The sequence below is a fragment of the Coregonus lavaretus genome (genome assembly GCF_964263955.1).
Source record: "Coregonus lavaretus genome assembly, chromosome: 13".
NCBI classification, from domain to species: domain Eukaryota; kingdom Metazoa; phylum Chordata; class Actinopteri; order Salmoniformes; family Salmonidae; genus Coregonus; species Coregonus lavaretus.
Genome location: NC_140000.1, coordinates 44746692 through 44766099, shown reverse-complemented (window position 1 = coordinate 44766099; position 19408 = coordinate 44746692). Strand labels below are relative to the sequence as shown.

Sequence of the window (19408 nt, the reverse complement as noted above, 5' to 3'; positions counted from 1 at the left end):
CATTTTAGACTTTAAGCAGACACTCTTATCCAGAGCGACTTACAGTTCATTCAGCTAAGATTGGAAACAGCACCACATCACAGTCCTCATTAAACCCCACAGCAGATCAACACATCAGCATGCTGCAATGCCCTGTCTATCAACCCCCCACACACCACAATGTGTTGAGCATAGTCTCCAAGCGGCTATTCGGTCAATGACAGAATTGCAGATGCATGTTGCATTATTGCTGGAAACTGTGTGTGTTCTCACTTGGCTGTGTCAGCTCCGTTCGTGATGAGTGTATTGATGAGTAACTCGTGGCCGTAGCGAGCAGAGATGTGCAGGGGTGTGTTTCCATTCTTATCTTCACAGTCGATCTCAGCACCTACAGAACACACACACACACACACACACGTCAACCACTTGACCCAAGAGGCATCATGAAGCATTATGTTCAACCACATTGCAAGTAACATTGCTCTGTGCCAGTGAATCATGGTTTGAAGACTAAAGACAATGCTGAAGAGCCTACTGGTTCATATATATTCAGTTGAGAGCATTCACAGCGACTCACCATTCTGGATGATGGCTTGAGATCTGGAGAAGCGTCCGTGGATGGCCGTCATGTGGAGGGGGGTCTTTCCATCTTTACTCTGCAGATAGAAAGACAAAGATGGTTCACACGGCAGTCTGTGCTGCTGACCACAGGCAAAATCAAACACGTATTGGAGGAGCGCTTGATTGCATTTAGTTTGCATTGTTAGGCCTATTCCATTGGTATTTGAATGTAGACCAGGGCCAAATACTAAGCCATGTGCTGCGTCAGTGTGTGCGTCCCAAATGGCACCCTATTCTCTTCATAGTGAACTACTTTTTGAACCAAAGTAGTGTACTTATAAAGGGAACAGGGTGCCATTTGGGACACAGGCAGTGCCACCACGGCTCCTTGCTCTATGGGCCCCTGGTCAAAAGTAGTGCACTACATAGGGAATAGGGTGTTATTTAGTTCAGACACAGTGTTGGTCATCCGGTCTCCTCACCTTGATGTTGACGAGGGCCCCGTTGCCCACCAGCAGCTCCAAGCAGAGCGCCCCATGGCGCAAGGCGGCCGTGAAGTGGAGTGGGGCGAAACCCTTCTCGTTCACCTGGTTCACGTTGGCGCCGCACTCGATCAGCTCATTCACCACCACGTCCTGCCCGTTGTAGCATGCCACGTGGAGGGGGGTGTTACCGTAACCATTGGGCTCATTTATCTGGAGGGAGCAAGGGAGGGAAAAGAGTGGAGAGAGAGAGGGGGGGGGGGGGGAACAAAACAATACATTCCTGATCAGGTCACTTGGTTCTGAAAACCCCCTGGCCCAAAACACTGGCTCCAACCTCCATCTCTTCATTACTTGAAAGGAAATCATTCGCCAACCCACTAGAGCTCTGTATTTTCATTGAGTTGTAATTGAACAGTGACTACACATTTGAATGCGTGTTGACTCACATCCACTCCAAGGTCCAGGAGGTACTTGACCACACAGATCATTCCACTGGAGGCTGCAGAGTGGAGAGGGGTGTAGGCCTTCTTGTCTTTACAGGACACCTCTGATCCATGAGAGGCCAGAAGTTTCACCACCTCAATGTGCCCTATGGTAGAGAGAGAGGGGGAGGGATAAATAGAGAGAGAGAGAGAGAGAGAGAGAGAGAGAGAGAGAGAGAGAGAGAGAGAGAGAGAGAGAGAGAGAGAGAGAGAGAGAGAGAGAGAGAGAGAGAGAGAGAGAGAGAGAGAGAGAGAGAGAGAGAGAGAGAGAGAGAGAGAGAGGGGAGGGAGATAGTAAGGGGGTTAAGAGAGAAACAGAGATACAAACACAGAGAGATAGGCAGAGAGAGGGAGAGATAGATTAGTTTACAGTGGTACACAGCACCATAAGCAACACCTACATCATGTTAGTACAACTGAAAACATCTAATCAACCTACTAAGTACATGATTCTGACATAATAACACACTAGACGTGGCTCATACAGCTGAGCTGTGAGACTAACACACAGTCCATTCATTCATTCATTCATTGGTATAAAGGACATTAGTCAGAATGTAAATGATGTGGTAAACTCATCACCCATGTAAGCAGCCCAGTGGATTGCTCGGCGATCCTTCTTGTCAAAGGCATTAATGTTGGCTCCTCTGGAGAGAAGCAGCCTCACCATCTAACAGGGAGAGGAGAGCGAAACAAAACACAGGTTGAGGAAAACTAAACAGCAAAATCCGCTAAATCTGGCTTCAAAGCCTCCCCTTTAAAAAATATATTTTGTATTCACAATGAATGAAAGATAACATGTAAAGACATGGTACATTTCTCCCCTTTTAGTCCCCCTTTGACCTCCCCCTCTCCCCAGAATGCCTCCAAACACATTTAAAAAGAAAGGGAAAGTAATTGACTTACATGTCAGAAAACAAAACAAAAGTATACAACAACGTTACTTCAAGCAAAAATGTAATAGCCTAACAATTTCAGGTGATTAAGTGATTTTATAGGCCTATATAGCAGTAATCTCAAGGTGGGGCCAAGAGTACAAATTTGGAGGAAGTGTTTGGAGCTGTTCAAAATAGGATATCATCGGGTCCCAGGAGGAATAAAATGAGTTGGTTGACCCTCGAATGGTAACTTCATTTTTTCTCATTTTAGGAACAGCTTCAGATCTTCGAGCCAAAGAGAGGCTAAGGGAGGATTGATAGATTTCCAATCCAATAAAATCCTTCTGCGGGCTAACAGGGAGGCAAAGGCAATGGCATCTAGCTGTCTATTGGTCAGAGAAGGATTGTTGTTTGGTACTCCAAAAATAGCAATTTCTGCACTAGGCTGCAACTTTATATCAAATGCTTCAGAAAGGGTTTTAAATAGTGGACAAATAATCTGCCAGACGGGGACAGGACCAGAACATGTGGGTCAAGTCCACCAAGGAGCTTTTACACCTGTCACATGTACCATCAATATTTGGGTAGAATTTGGACAATCTGGCCTTACTGAAATGGATACGGTAAAGTACCTTAAACCGTATAAGGCTGAGCCGGGCACAAGAGGAGCTTCCATTTACCCTCAGTAAGGCATTTCACACTCAGATCGGATTTTATTCAAAGCCTCCTCTGAACAAACTCAAGCATACAACTAGGGCTGTGATGGTCATGGAACTTCAGGTGTCGGTGATTGGCGTGTCTTATGTACGTGGTCATCGACAAAACTGACAGCTGACAGGGGGGCGGGACGGACATTAGCAAAGGAAAACATTAGCGCGTTTAGGCCAGTCTTGCTCTCAATTTTGGGGAAGCTAATTTTCTCCATGAAAAATATCAAGCATTCCATGCATCATCACATTTGCAAACATATTTTTGTTTTGTTTTTTGTTTTCACCTTTATTTAACCAGGTAAGCCAGTTGAGAACAAGTTCTCATTTACAACTGCGACCTGGCCAAGATAAAGCAAAGCAGTGCGATAAAAACAACACAGAGTTACATATGGGGTAAAAAAACATAAAGTCAAAAATACAACAGAAAATATATATACAGTGTGTGCAAATGTAGCAAGTTATGGAGGTAAGGCAATAAATAGGCTATAGTGCAAAATAATTACAATAGTATTAACACTGGAATGCTAGATGTGCAAGAGATTATGTGCAAATAGAGATACCGGGGTGCAAAAGAGCAAAATAAATAACAATATAGGGATGAGGTAGTTGGGTGGCCTAATTTCAGATGGGCTGTGTACAGGTGCAGTGATCGGTAAGGTGCTCTGACAACTGATGCTTAAAGTTAGTGAGGGAGATAAGAGTCTCCAGCTTCAGAGATTTTTGCAATTCGTTCCAGTCATTGGCAGCAGAGAACTGGAAGGAATGGCGGCCAAAGGAGGTGTTGGCTTTGGGAATGACCAGTGAGATATACCTGCTGGAGCGCAGACTACGGGTGGGTGCTGCTATGGTGACCAATGAGCTAAGATAAGGCAGGGATTTGCCTAGCAGTGATTTATAGATGGCCTGGAGCCAGTGGGTTTGACGACGAACATGTAGTGAGGACCAGCCAACAAGAGCGTACAGGTCACAGTGGTGGGTAGTGTATGGGGCTTTGGAGACAAAACGGATGGCACTGTGATAGACTACATCCAGTTTGCTGAGTAGAGTGTTGGAGGCTATTTTGTAAATGACATCGCCGAAGTCAAGGATCGGTAGGATAGTCCGTTTTACGAGGGCATGTTTGGCAGCATGAGTGAAGGAGGCTTTGTTGCGAAATAGGAAGCCGATTCTAGATTTAACTTTGGATTGGAGATTCTTTATGTGAGTCTGGAAGGAGAGTTTACAGTCTAACCAGACACCTAGGTATTTGTAGTTGTCCACATACTCTAGGTCAGACCCGTCGAGAGTGGTGATTCTAGTCGGGTGGGCGGCTGCCAGCAGCGTTCGATTGAAAAGCATACATTTAGTTTTACTAGTGTTTAAGAGCAGTTGGAGGCTACTGAAGGAGTGTTGTATGGCATTGAAGCTCGTTTGGAGGTTTGTTAACACAGTGTCCAATGAAGGGCCAGATGTATACAAAATGGTGTCGTCTGCGTAGAGGTGGATCTGAGAGTCACCAGCAGCAAGAGCGACATCATTGATATACAAGGAGAAAAGTGTCGGCCCAAGAATTGAACCCTGTGGCACCCCCATAGAGACTGCCATAGGTCCAGACAACAGGCCCTCCGATTTGACACACTGAACTCTATCTGAGAAGTAGTTGGTGAACCAGGCGAGGCAGTCATTTGAGAAACCAAGGCTATTTAGTCTGCCAATAAGAATGCGGTGGTTGACAGAGTCGAAAGCCTTGGCCAGGTCGATGAAGACGGCTGCACAGTACTGTCTATTATCAATCGCGGTTATAATATCGTTTAGGACCTTGAGCGTGGCTGAAGTGCACCCATGACCAGCTCGGAACTTATGTAAAATAGCTGACTATTCCTAATGTGATTAGTAAATTGGATAGTCATAATTTAGGCTAATAATATAACTCAATCACAGGCTGTTCAATGCAGCGGGTGGTGGAGTAGGTTTCTTTTCACTGGAAAAATGTGGCCTTTTATTATTTTAAAATCACGCAATTCTACTACACTTTATATGACTAGAGAGATTAGCAGAATATTTTTCAACACGACTTTCAAGTGGCACTGACCCAGTGATAAAGACAGTGAATATGCACACTCACCAGGGATATAGCCGATGCCAATGATACTGTTCCCTCAATTAAGTTGAGGATTTTGATCATTAAAAAGACATTAGTATTTTCATCTTCTTCTCTTTGAAGCAATAAGCCAATTGCTTTCCAAACTGTTTTCCCTCCATTGTATTTTGAAAAATTGCGATATGCCTGGTTGAGCCTCTCTTTCACTGACATTCACAACTCAACAGTCATCTATTTGGAAGCCTATTCGCCGCACCCGCTGCCTTCCGACAGGCTACGCGATTTAAAACAATCCAGAAGAAGCTAATGATCATGCTTTCTGGTATAGTATACACACGTAACATGTAGGATTCCCAGAATATGTTCTATATTCTCATTATTAACTCATTATAATCAGTGGTTTAATTAGAGTATGATTGGCTAAATAAAACAATGGGCCTATGGTAATGCAACATTAAGTGATTCAAGGAAACTAGCCTATTTTGTTTGTTTATTTGCTCGGGCATCTGAATTACAATTATTCATGAACAATCATTTTGCATAGCTTATTCTTTTAATATTGAATAGCCTATAAATGGTTATTACAGCTTAGTTATTAAAACTTAATTTCTCACAAGAATGAGGTTGTGAATTGGGAGGTTCAGCTCGGTCTGGGCCTTACTAGGTCCCCCTGTTAAATCGCCAGCTCTGCTAAAAAGTGCCCACCAGAGTTCTACATAGGCCTAGAACACGGCCTGTGCTCTAGCTTCACATTGATGGTGACAGCGAGATGGAGATTGTGGCCAAAGCAATTTAGCCAAGGCCAGTTCAGTTGCCTCACTTCAGCCACAATGTTGGCCCTGTTGTCTGTGGCGATACAGGACATTAGATTTTCATCAAGGGCCCAGTCAAGGAATTCCGAACGCAGGGCTTCGGAGAGTTTGTCGGCTGTGTGGTATTCCGGAATGTAGGTTGTTTCCAAACAGTTGGATTTCAGTGTCCAGTCTTTCGTCAGATAGTGCACTGTTAGGTTCATGTAAGGAGTCATATTTACACTTGACCACATGTCCGTATTCAGTGCAAAAATAAACAAATCTACGTCCTTTAGCTCTGTCTGAACCTCCCCCTTCACCTTGTTGAACAAGGTAGGGACCGCTGTTTGAGACAAATACTTTCTCCCCGGTAACTCGTATAGTCTGTCAAATTTCCAGAGCATTTATTTGAAGGCGGGTTTCTCCACCGTTCGTAAAGGCACCATTCCTATGACTAAATAACGAGTTCCAGTGTCTGGCAGTGCTCGCCACTTATCGGTGTCCCGTTTGTGGTGCTGGAATTCTTAGTAGGTAGCCTATGGGTTTGGCGCATATTCTGCAAACAGGCTGGCCAAGTCATCTGGTTCTCCATCGTCATTAGGTGTGAAACTGAAATGTGCCCAAACAGGTTGTTATGGGTTTTTTTTTGCAATGAGAGCCATCTTTTTCACCTCACTCCTCTGATCTACTGTAACAATGAAAAAGGTCAGAGGTGAAGGTCAGAGGTCAGAGGCTACCCACCCACCCCCAGCCTGTAGGCTATAGATCTAGAGGTACTATAGTTACCCCCGGTCCCCACTTTTCACCTTACCCCCCCTCTTCAATTAACCTGAATTGACCTTCAAAGATTCTCTCCTATTCGCACATAGAGCAGATTTGGTGATTGCGGTGCATCAAAAGATAGTCCATCTATTAAACTGTCTATATCTCCTCCAACTAAGTCAGCAAAACAATACCATATAATCAAGAGTTAACACTCCCGCTATGGATAAAGTATATCTACATTAAAATAAAAGGTGATAAAACATTTTATGGAGAGAAAATCATACTTGGTTTTGACGGTTATTTTATTTTCATGGCGTTCTTCATCCAAAACCGTCAATGTCACGGTTATCCAATTACCGTCACAGCCCTACATTCAACCAATATAAGTAATCGGATGCACAGTAAGCTCAACGTGGGGATAGGACAGGTATAAAGTGTAGACTATAGTGTGTAATCATGTCCATGCTAATTGCTAACCTCCTGGTGTCCACTGAAGGCTGCATGGTGCAGCGCCGTGCGCCCGGCCCGGTCTGACACGTTCACGTTGCTGAGGAGAGGGACCAGGGCCTCGGCACAGCGGACTGCCTTATTGGCCGCAGCGATGTGGAGCGGCGTTTGCCAGTTCTTGTCCCTGGCGTTCACGTCAGTAGAGTGTTTCAATAACACCTGGACAGCCTCCTACAGGAACACAGTTCAAATCATGTTCAACTTTGTTTAAAGTGCATTTAAAAATCACAACACACTTAACAGTCAAACACATATGCACAGGAGTGTGTGTGAGGGCTGACAGTATCAGTACACGTACCTCACTGCAGGAAGCCACGGCCCGGTGCAGAGGAGTGAGCCACTTGTTGTCTTTGGCATTTACTCTGGCTCCTGGGACACAGACAGAAAAACAGGTGACAGACTGACAGGGGGACAGACCGACAGGGGACAGACCGACAGGGGACAGACCGACAGGGGGACAGACCGACAGGGGACACATTCAGTGCCTAACAACACACTATACAATACAAGTAAAATGATATACAACATAATTCTGACAAAATAAATGACATACCTGTACACGAAGAGACAACACACAATAGCTTAGCCCTTGGTGCAGCCACAGCTCTCGGGCACCTGCGTGAGCACATAGAAAATCACTGTCTAATCAGAGACTTCAACACATTAGTTCCCACAATGAGTTAATCAACCTGCCCATCAACAATAAGCACTGGGACTACATAACAGAAGCCATAAAGTTGAATTTTTAAGTCACATGCCCACTGGGCTAGTTTGTTCCCACCACAACCCACCAGGATGATGTCTGAAGGAGCTAGAAAGTTCCCCTCTACCACTCCTGCCTCCCTCAACCGAGGTACAATATCTGCGCGCAGAGTAGTAGCCATGGACCCACTATCTAACATCCCCTTCAGCTCAACTTTATCCTGTACTAGCACAGTGGTGTAAAACAAACTGTCATTCTGAGTAATTCTCATTGTGTTCTGAAAAATGACTGTGTTGTTCTTGGGTACTGACTCACAAAAGTAAGAATAAACAGATTGGATATCATCATCAGTGGAGGAAAAATAAGAATGCCCCACATTGCCCTCCTCAGAACGGAGGCTTTCTAGTTTTCCTGAGACCTGCCAGTCTGTCCACATCCAGGGTTCTGTCGCTGCCCAGCCTCACTACAGTCAAAGCTCATGTGGCCCGGAGAAAAGCACTTGACGCACAGCTGGTGCATCTGACAGTGAGCTTTGGTCCAGTGATTAGTGCTTCCACAGTCAGAGCACTCATGCTGACGTTTGTGGAACTGTTTACGGGGCCATCTACATTTAACATGTTTAAGTCATTTAGCAGACGCTCTTATCCAGAGCGACTTACAGTTAGTGCATACGTTATTTTTTTTTTTTCATACCCCCCGTGGGAATCGAACCTACAACCCTGGCGTTTATTGGGGATTTATTATTCTCCTAAATTGATGGGATGACTAACTTAGAAAGAATGCATTCTTGACTGGGCTAATGTAGGTTGTGACACCTGGCAGGCTGTGATTGATGTGAAGAGCTGTTTTAGGGGGTAAAATGAGATAAGGATTGTTTCTCCAAATGCTAGACTATGCTGGTTCTTTGTGATCTGTGAACCTTCCTTGGACGTAGGAATGAGGTCTAAGGGTGCTGGCTCTTCTCACTATGACAGGTTGTTATGATAAACTTGTGCCTGGCTGAAGTGTGCAACAAATGGCGCCGAGGAGATGGGACCAACACCTGAACCAACGGATTGGCTGAGTAAAGTTAAAACCACACTCATTCCTTTACTCTAATTGGCCAGCAGAGAAGTGGGAAACTTTCTCTGTCAGAGTATTTGAGTATTGGATCTGAAACAATGTTTTAGTTCTCTGAAGTGCCCTGCGAGGTATTTCAAAGAGTCCGTATATACGAAACATCATATTTACCATTGAAGTTTTTTGCATTAATTAAAATAACTAGTATATCTTAGAAGTCGTGTTGACCTCTTTTGTTCCTAATACCAGATTTGAATTGACGCGACTTTGACAATTGGTGACCCCGACGTGATCTGGTAGAAGGGACTTCGCTGGATACTGTCCGGCCCATTTGGTCACCTCTTTCATCGAACCGTGTGTTTCACAAACTGCCCGGGCTTCTAAAAAGGTAAGCAGATACCTATTGTTAAATAACTAAAGATCTGCACATTGGCTTTATCCAAATTAATTTTGTGAAACACCTGTCTGATGTAAGTGAACTCAATTATGAAACTATTATGAGTAGATAAGCACAATATTGTGACATGCAAGCCTTTAGTAAATGTGATGTTTAAACCATGGTACCAGAGAGTATTGGTTCTACCGGCAAGGTCCGTGAGATACGGCTAGGTTCAGGAGACAATACTGACATCTACCGGCAAGGTCCGTAATTGCGACAATACGGCTAAGGTTCGGAAGATATAGGGAATAATTGGTTTAAATAATTGCTATCGGCAAGGTTCGTAACTACGACAGTACGACTAAGGTTCGAAGAATTATACCGGCAAGGTCCGTAACTGAGATACGGCTAGGTTCGGGAAATTTTTGATAATACTGGTGACTGGCAAGGTCCGTAACTAAGGGTTGCGGCTAGGTTCAGCACAGTGTTTTGAATAAAATAGACGCGGCTGTGTGCCCAAATAGATTGTGTGTGGAATATAAGTGTGTCATTTATGACTGTGTGACATATTTGACTGTATGATAGGATTATGACTGTGTATTGTGAGTGAGTGCGATAACTGTGTACTATTTTTGCTGTGTGATAACTGTATACTACGTTTAACTGTGTACCATTTTTGACTGTGAATACAAAGAATATTTTAAAACAGTAAATGATGAGAATTACAATTAGGAAATAAAGTTTAAAGTGTGCAAACGTTAACAAAAGACACCCATAGGAGGTACTATAAAAGTTAGACAGTGCGAGTGTTGTCGTATGCATGAAAGTGTGAATGATAAACCTGTATACCTTGATAGAAAACAAATTGGGAATCAAAAGACGTTTGTGGCTGTCCAAACGGTATAATTTGGGAATAAATGTTGGATTTGTGTTTACTCAAACCATATAACCCGTCAGTAACAATCGAAAACATGAAATGAAAAGTGATGAATGAGTGTGACTGAACTAAAACGTTTGAACTGATATATTTGAAATATAACATTTGATGTTTGACATAGCGTAATACTGCTTTTAAATAAGTAAATTGAAGTGATTTGGTGTGGCGTTTAATTTGATGTATCAACCATTGGTTAAATAATTGAAAAACTTGGGTTTATTCGTTCAATTTACCAATTGATGTGTGGCGTTTAATTTGATGTATCACCACATTGGTTAAATTATTGAAAAACTTGGGTTTATTCGTTCAATTTACCAATTGATGTGTGGCGTTTAATTTGATGTATCGCCACATTGGTTAAATAATTGAAACAATTGGGTTTATTCCTTCAATTTACCATTTGATGTGTGGCACTGTAAGAATACTGCTTTCAAACAATTAAGGTTGAAATAACCTGGCGCCGAGTTTAACTAATTAGGTGGGAATAATAGATAGATGTACTTTAAATAACTAAATAGCGGACGAATATTACAAATTAAAACGAAAAAAACATGACTACCAGCGGAGAAGCGGAAAGAATATTGAAGGCTCTAAAATCCACACTTGAAACAAACGGAGGAAAAGATGGAAAAGAATGGAGCAGGCGAGGAGAAAAACTTTATAGAGAATGGATAGACGATGGTTGTATACTGTCCCCCGATGGAGTGCCTGTAGAAGGCGAACCAGGGAGAATACTGGAGACGTTGAAACGGAAAACCCAGAAAGCAGAAGGCGAATGGAAAAGTGAAGGAGAGCCCCGCAGTGGCAAAATTAAAGACGCAATGGAGAAAGCAAAGCTAAAGGAGAGGATTGGCCTAGCAATGCTTGGAAAATTGAAGAAACTGTGTGCGGAGAAAACAGGACAAAAGGAAAGGACCCGTTTATACCCACCCTTACCAACAGCGCCACCACCATATGAAGACCACCCAAAAACAATGGCTCCGGTTCTGGATATAGCGGGAAAAGTCCACTATCAACAAAGGACAGATGAGGGGGAAGAAGGAGTGTGGGTCAGAAAGAGCGATATGACTGACAGAAGGGGAGAAGTGGATGGCGGGCGGCAGGTAGCTTAGTGGGTAAGAGCGTTGTGCCAGTAACCGAAAGGTCGCTGGTTCTAATCCCAGAGCCGACTAGGTGAAAAATCTGTCGATGTGCCCTTGAGCAAGGCACTTAACCCTAATTGCTCCTGTAAGTCGCTCTGGATAAGAGCGTCTGCTAAATGACTAAAAATGTAAAAAAAATGTAAATGTACTTCTAAAAGCTGCAAGAGCGCTAGAAAAAGGAGTGTTTGAACTGAGTAGAATTGAGGGAGAGACGGGGAACAGATGCGGAACAGAAGGAGGAGGGAGTATTTACGGTGACGGTGAGAGTGAGAAGGAAGAGAGAATGAGCCTAACTGGAGGAAACGTAAGAGGTGGTCTAGCCCAGGGGGAGTGGCAACGAAACAAGGATGCTGAAGAAGGGGAAAGGAGGGAGAGACTTGAGAGACAGAGAGATGAAGAACGACTGGAAGAGTTGAAGATGATAAAAGAGGAAGTACGACACCAGGAAGCACAATTGCAAAAGTAAAAAATGGAGCTCAAAGCGAACAAGAACGGAAGTGAAAGTGAACGCTCACCAGTAAGGGGACACTGTATTGACCTCAGAGATGAGGAGGAAAGAGGGAAACAACAAAAACTAATATGTGGAGCTTTTGATGGAGACATATGGGACAACAATGATGGACCTGCATACCATACCCGAGCCAGGGCCCAGTCCAGAGAAGGACACAAAGGGGGGCAGTACCCGTTGAGGGAGACCCCAGGGGGGGTCTCAGTTTACAAGCCATGGTCTCACAGAGACATACAGACACTGGTGGACAGTCTCCCCCAACCTGATGAATCTGGACACAGATGGGTGAAGTCTTTTGAGAGTCTCACAGCAGCGGATGAACTCACCATAGGTGATATGGTTACTGTAATGAACAGGTGTATGGGAGACCAGGAATGCAGAGAGATAATGACCTCTGGGGGACTGAGAGGGCAAGTGTGGTCGGCTACAAGATTTGACCCCCACCGCAGTGACGTATGGAATGTCATAAGGAGGAAGTATCCTACCCAGGCCAGACCCGAACTGATGAGAACTCTGATATTGAATGACGATGAAACCATACCAGCATACATGAAGAGGGCTAAGTGCCTCTGGAGGCAAGCATGGAATGAAGAACCAGGAAAAGACACCATGAAGCACCTCTTCCTGACAAACTGCTTGGGGGGACTCCCGGATCAGGCTCGAGCTGAATGTGAAAAAGTTGTGGCAATCACCGCAAAATCAATTCCGGAATTTACCGAGATAGCACAACACCATGTGGAACGATGGAGAGAGGGTAAGCGAAAGGAAGAGGATGAACTCAAACAACTTCAGAAAAAGGTTCTGAAGAAGCAACTGACAGAGGACAAGCCGGGAAAACAAATGGTGGTAACCAGTACCCCAACATCTAATCCTACCACTCCTGCACCCGGAAATGATACTACTGCTGCAGTTACTGCTGTAATACAGGCAATGACGGAAATGATGGCACCTTCTGGTCCTCCTGGATATGGTGCACCCGCATACCAGCAATCCTATATACCACCACGACAACAGGGATACACCCCTAGATACGCTGACCAAGGGTGTTTTAACTGTGGGATGCATGGCCACCTGGCAAGACACTGTTATCTCCCAAGACAGGGACAACAAAGAGGGAGGGGTTACATGGGACAGTCCAGAAGACAAGCACCGAGATACCAACAAGGATGGGGAAACTGGCAAGGAGGAGGAATGCCAGTCCAGCAGCACCAACCACCACAACAGCAGAACCGAAAACAAGACCCAGCAGTGCCTAACGCTGCCTTCCTGCCCAGCATGTCATGGCTGGGTGATGAACACAATTACCAATGAAGCTGCCCAGAAACCCATAAGGATCCCACCACCAACATTTACACTTTCCCACCAGGTTCAGAGCCGATAGTGACATGTTCGATTGGAGGAAGACAACATAATATGCTGATTGATACAGGATGTACATGGTCTTCTGTACAAGCAACATATCAACTCACTACCAAAACACAAGCTTTCTCTGGGGTTTCTGGGGCTATAATGAGAAAGCCATACACAGTTCCATTGGAGGTTGTATGGGATGACCAACAGGTTACCCATCAGTTTCTATACAACCCGGAATGCTCAATGGGGCTCATGGGGAGGGACCAGCTTTCCAAACTGGGATGTAGTATCTATTGTAACCAGGAGGGTTTACATGCATCCATCACGCCCATAGATTATCTCATGCCAGTAATCATGAAAAAACTCTCCGACCCCCCTCACATGCTATATGTGGGAACACACCTAAACGAGGAAGATGAGGAGGAAGCATATGTTTACTGGCTGAAGCTCATGGATACTGACCCTGATGCTCCCCGAGTATGCAGAGAGTTCCAACTATGGAAGGCCTGGATACAGACCTTAAATGCATACTATCCACCTGAGGACCCTCCGCACATGACAATGAACTATACCAGGGACTTGGATGAAGCCTGGGAGGAGGAAATGGACGATAGGCGCCCGATTGTGACCAGCAATTATATGTACATACTCAAAGAAGGAGTGGCTACCAGCTGCATGGTCATGGATGGAGACGTGGTACTCACAGACAAATGGTTTGCTCTTCCTAATGATTCTATGCCGCATGTTACCCTTCTCGTGGGATTTGGATATGAGGCAAGATCTCTGGGACCAGCGGTAAAGGCAGCAAGTTGCCTACGGTGGAACAAAACCTCTTGTTACAAAGTGGAAAGCGCATTCCTTGAGGGAAATCAAGTATGGAGAATTAAACTCAATGTGGATGATGTGTCAAAACCAGAGGTTGTGAGGAGATCACGTTACCATGGCAGGGAGATGACTGATCATCCGGATACTCCTAACATTTTCAATCAACTACCAGAGGAACTGTGGACAACAAGTGCTGAAGATGTGGGGCTGGTTGATGTAGAACCAGTGGTTGTCTCCATTCGAGAAGGAAGTGAACTCACTATCCCAGTTCACAAATCTCAATACCCTCTCAGTGAAGAGAAGACGAGGGGTATTGAGCCTACGATATCAGGACTCCAAAAAGGACAGGTTATATATCCAACCTGTTCTGTGTGGAATACACCCATCCTTCCAGTAAAGAAAGGTGACACTGGGAAATGGAGGATGGTGCAGGACTTCAGACCAATCAACGAAGTAACTGTACCAGATGTTCGACCTGTACCAGACCCATATCTGGCCTTACAGAACATTTCACCCACCCAAGATTGGTTTACAGTAGTGGATCTCGCCAATGCATTTTTCTGCATCCCATTACATCCAGAGTCCCAACCACTTTTTGCATTTACCTATAGAGGGCAGCAATTTACGTATTCCCGACTTCCACAAGGCTACCGTGATTCCCCGGGAATCTTCAACGCTATCCTGAAGAGCCACTTGGAAGAACTAACATTACCTGAGGGGGTGACACTACTCCAATACGTTGATGATCTTCTGTTGGCAGCACCCACTGCTGAGTCTTGTTTGCAGGCCACCAAGTCCCTTCTCCTGTTGGTGGCCAAAAAGGGATACAAGGTAAAGAAAGAGAAAGTGCAGTGCTGTCGGAGAAGTGTCCAGTTCCTGGTATAGTTCATTGTCATGCTGTCAGGGAAGGGACAAGCTGTGTCTGTGGCTCAGAGGACCTCCATCTTGGAACATCCCAAACCTACTACTGTACAACACCTTTTGTCATTTCTTGGCCTTACTGGATATAGCAGAACGCATGTGCCAGAATACTGTCTTAAAGTGGAACCACTGCGGGCAATCTTGAGAGAAGCAGGAAACAGAAACCTCACAGCAGTCCTTAAGTGGACTCCGGAAGCAGAGGCAGCTTTAATCCAACTCAAACAGATGCTGGCACAGGCTGAAGCACTGTCCTTACCCGATTACACCACGCCATTCTGTTTGGATGTTTCGGAGCAGGATGGTTATGTACATTCCATCCTGTATCAGAAACAAAAGGGGGAAAGAAGAGTGTTACACTACTATAGCGCGAAACTGGACAACATTGAAACAGGACAGACTGACTGTGCCAGACACATGGCTGCCATTGCAAAAGCTATAGGTAAAACAGCCCACATTGTGATGAGACATCCACTTGAAATCAATACAGATCATGGGGTGACCGCTTTTATAGGCTCCAAACTTTTCACAATGTCCAGTAAAAGAAAATCCAGCATAACAAAGGCCATCACTGCAAAGCACATTACATATGTGACAACAGCAACCAATATGACCGATGGTATGGGTTTTGGAGAACCACATGTCTGTGAGGATAGAGCAGCCAAACAGATTAAAGTCCGAATGGACCTGCAAAACTCACCCTTGGAGGGGAACAAAATCACCCTGTTCACTGATGGATGCTGCTACAGGTCAAAGGACCCAAAGGAAGGAAACACTGCTGCCTATGCAGTGGTGAAACAAGACACAGAAGGAGGACATTAAGTAATGGAAGCAGAGAAACTTGGTCCCAATGAAGCTTCAGCACAGTTAGCTGAACTTAGGCCGTTGAGGAGAGCTCTACAACTAAGTGAAGGAAAGAATGTGGACATCTACACAGACTCTGCCCATGCACATGGGATTGCACACATTGATGGACCACAATGGATGAGAAGAGGCTAGGCTAGATATTGCAAAAATCAGATATACAGACTACATGCAGGCACTAATTTCTCTTGTTGAAAGATTGTCTAAACAGGTGGTGGAAGTGCGCACTCCTGCTGTTGAAACCACGGACGAGAACAGAGACATCCTGGTGGGAGATTGGGTGAGAGTGAAGGTGCATTCCAGGAAGTGGACGGAGCCAAGGTGGGAAGGGCCTTTTCAGGTGAAAGAGGTATCAAGTCACTCGCTGAGGGTAAACACGAGTAAGAAGGACGTGTGGTACCACAGACCACATTGTGCCAAAGATATAGTTCCAGGAAGAACTCTAGATCAAGTACAACAGGACTTGGCTGCAGACGGGGAGGATGGTATGGTTACTAGCGGGGCTGGCCCTATGGGGAACAGTGACATCCAGTCAGTATCATAATATAGTCATTACCTTACAGGAAGGGGAATCTCAAGTGATGTCCCTAGAACCATGTAAGATCTGGTCATGGAGGAATAGGGCTAGTGGAATTGGGGACACTGGTTGCAATTGGAACCAGAAGGAAAACTGTAACAAAATGTATCCCCATGTGTTAAAGAGAAGTACTTATCTGTGTGGGGGAAAGTGGTGTCCATATTGGGATTTTATGATTACAAATGTTGGCACCTTCTGGGAATGGCGTAGAGGCTATCCATATGTAATAGGAGATGCTTCTAAAGCAGCTAGGTTTTCAATGATAAGGGGTGTGCAGGGGTCAAAAGGGGGTGCATGTAAAGGTGATGAAATCCTACTAACCATCCAAGACATTAAACTTACAGACGCAGGTGTGTACACCTTAGCAGCAGTACGATCCGGACCAGACACCATGGGTGTGTTCACCATCGTGGTCACACCCAAACCTGCAGCTGGGGAGAGACAGACCCAGTTGAACCACATCACCACTCCAGGACCAGCTCAGCTTCAATCCACTAAGGTCCACTGGAGAGTTCATCAATGAGCTTGACGCCTTGATAAGTTCCTTTCCTGAGGATGGCTCACCCCTCACAGTTTTGGGGGATTTCAACCTCCCTATGTCCACATTTGACTCATTTCGCTCTGCCTCCTTCTTTCCACTTCTCTCCTCTTTTGACCTCACCCTCTCACCGTCCCCCCCTACTCACAAGGCAGGCAATACGCTTGACCTCATCTTTACTAGATGCTGCTCTTCTACTAATCTCACTGCAACTCCCCTCCATGTCTCCGACCACTACTTTGTTTCCTTTTCTCTCTCGCTCTCCTCCCACACTACTCACTCTGCCCCTACACAGATGGTAATGCGCCGCCGCAACCTTCGCTCTCTCTCTCCCACTACTCTCTCCTCTTCCATCCTATCATCTCTTCCCTCTGCTCAATCCTTCTCCCTCCAATCTCCTGATTCTGCCTCCTCAACCCTCCTCTCCTCCCTTTCTGCATCCTTTGACTCTCTGTGTCCCCTATCCTCCCGGCCGGCTCGGTCCTCCCCTCCAGCTCCGTGGCTTGATGACTCATTGCGAGCTCACAGAACAGAGCTCTGGGCAGCGGAGCGGAAATGGAAGAAAACTAAACTCCCTGCCGACCTGGCATCTTTTCACTCCCTCCTCTCTACATTTTCTTCATCTGTTTCTGCTGCTAAGGCCACTTTCTACCACTCTAAATTCCAAGCATCTGCCTCTAACCCTAGGAAGCTCTTTGCCACATTTTCCTCCCTCCTGAATCCTCCCCCCCCGCCCCCCCCCTCCTCTCTCTCTGTGGATGACTTCGTCAACCACTTTGAAAAGAAGGTTGACGACATTCGATCCTCGTTTGTTAAGTCTAATGACACTGCTGGTCCTACTCACACTGCCCTACCCTATGCTTTGACTTCTTTCTCCCCTCTCTCTCCAGATAAAATCCTGCGACTTGTGACTGCAGGCCGCCCAACAACCTGCCCGCTTGACCCCATCCCCTCCTCTCTTCTCCAGACCATCTCCGGTGACCTTCTCCCCTACCTCACCTTGCTGATCAACTCATCCTTGACCGCTGGCCATGTCCCTTCCGTCTTCAAGAGAGCGAGAGTTGCTCCCCTTCTCAAGAAACCAACACTCGATCCCACTGATGTCAACAACTACAGACCAGTATCCCTTCTTTCTTTTCTTTCCAAAACTATTGAGCGTGCCGTCTTTAGCCAACTCTCTTGCTATCTCTCAGAATGACCTTCTTGATCCAAACCAGTCAGGTTTCAGGACTGGTCATTCAACTGAGACTGCTCTTCTCTGTGTCACGGAGGCTCTCCGCACTGCTAAAGCTAACTCTCTCTCCTCTGCTCTTGTCCTTCTAGACCTGTCTGCTGCCTTTGATACTGTGAACCATCAGATCCTCCTCTCCACCCTCTCCGAGCTGGGCATCTCCGGCGCGGCTCACTCCTGGATTGCGTCCTACCTGACCGGTCGCTCCTACCAAGTGGCGTGGCGAGAAGCTGTCTCCGCACCACGTGCTCTCACCACTGGTGTCCCCCAGGGCTCAGTTCTAGGCCCTCTCCTTTTCTCCCTATACACCAAGTCACTTGGCTCTGTCATATCCTCACATGGCCTCTCCTATCATTGCTACGCTGACGATACACAACTAATCTTCTCCTTTCCCCCTTCTGATAACCAGGTGGCGAATCGCATCTCTGCATGTCTGGCAGACATATCAGTATGGATGACGGATCACCACCTCAAGCTGAACCCTGGCAAGACGGAGCTGCTCTTCCTCCCGGGGAAGGACTGCCCGTTCCATGATCTCGCCATCACGGTTGACAACTCCGCTGTGTCCTCCTCCCAGAGTGCGAAGAGCCTAGGCGTGACCCTGGACAACACCCTGTCGTTCTCCGCCAACATCAAGGCGGTGACCCGCTCCTGCAGGTTCATGCTCTACAACATTCGGAGAGTACGACCCTGCCTTACACAGGAAGCGGCACAGGTCCTAATCCAGGCACTTGTCATCTCCCGTCTGGACTACTGCAACTCGCTGTTGGCTGGCCTCCCTGCCTGTGCCATTAAACCCCTACAACTCATCCAGAATGCCGCAGCCCGTCTGGTGTTCAACCTTCCCAAGTTCTCTCACGTCACCCCCCTCCTCCGCACACTCCACTGGCTTCCAGTTGAAGCTCGCATCCGCTACAAGACCATGGTGCTTGCCTATGGAGCAGTGAGGGGAACGGCACCTCTGTACCTTCGGGTTCTGATCAGTCCCTACACCCAAACGAGGGCATTGCGTTCATCCACCTCTGGCCTGCTGGCTCCCCTTCCTCTGCGGAAGCATAGTTCCCGCTCAGCCCAGTCAAAACTGTTCGCTGCTCTGGCACCCCAATGGTGGAACAAGCTCCCTCACGACGCCAGGA

At 46.0% G+C, this 19408-nt stretch overlaps 1 protein-coding gene across 1 annotated transcript in view; it reads right to left on the bottom strand.

Annotated features, from left to right (window-relative positions):
• Positions 1-248: 248 nt before the first annotated feature.
• The window catches only part of LOC311140048 (uncharacterized protein), a gene marked incomplete at both ends in the record, with an annotated part of 27254 nt that continues 8094 nt past the window's right edge, over positions 249-19408 (bottom strand). Inside the window, 8 exons of the mRNA XM_084175015.1 lie at positions 249-367; positions 557-635; positions 1023-1235; positions 1472-1614; positions 2090-2177; positions 7209-7409; positions 7537-7607; positions 7792-7853. Of these exons, the coding sequence (XP_084031141.1) occupies positions 249-367; positions 557-635; positions 1023-1235; positions 1472-1614; positions 2090-2177; positions 7209-7409; positions 7537-7607; positions 7792-7853 (976 nt within the window). The remainder of the gene's footprint in view (positions 368-556; positions 636-1022; positions 1236-1471; positions 1615-2089; positions 2178-7208; positions 7410-7536; positions 7608-7791; positions 7854-19408) is intronic.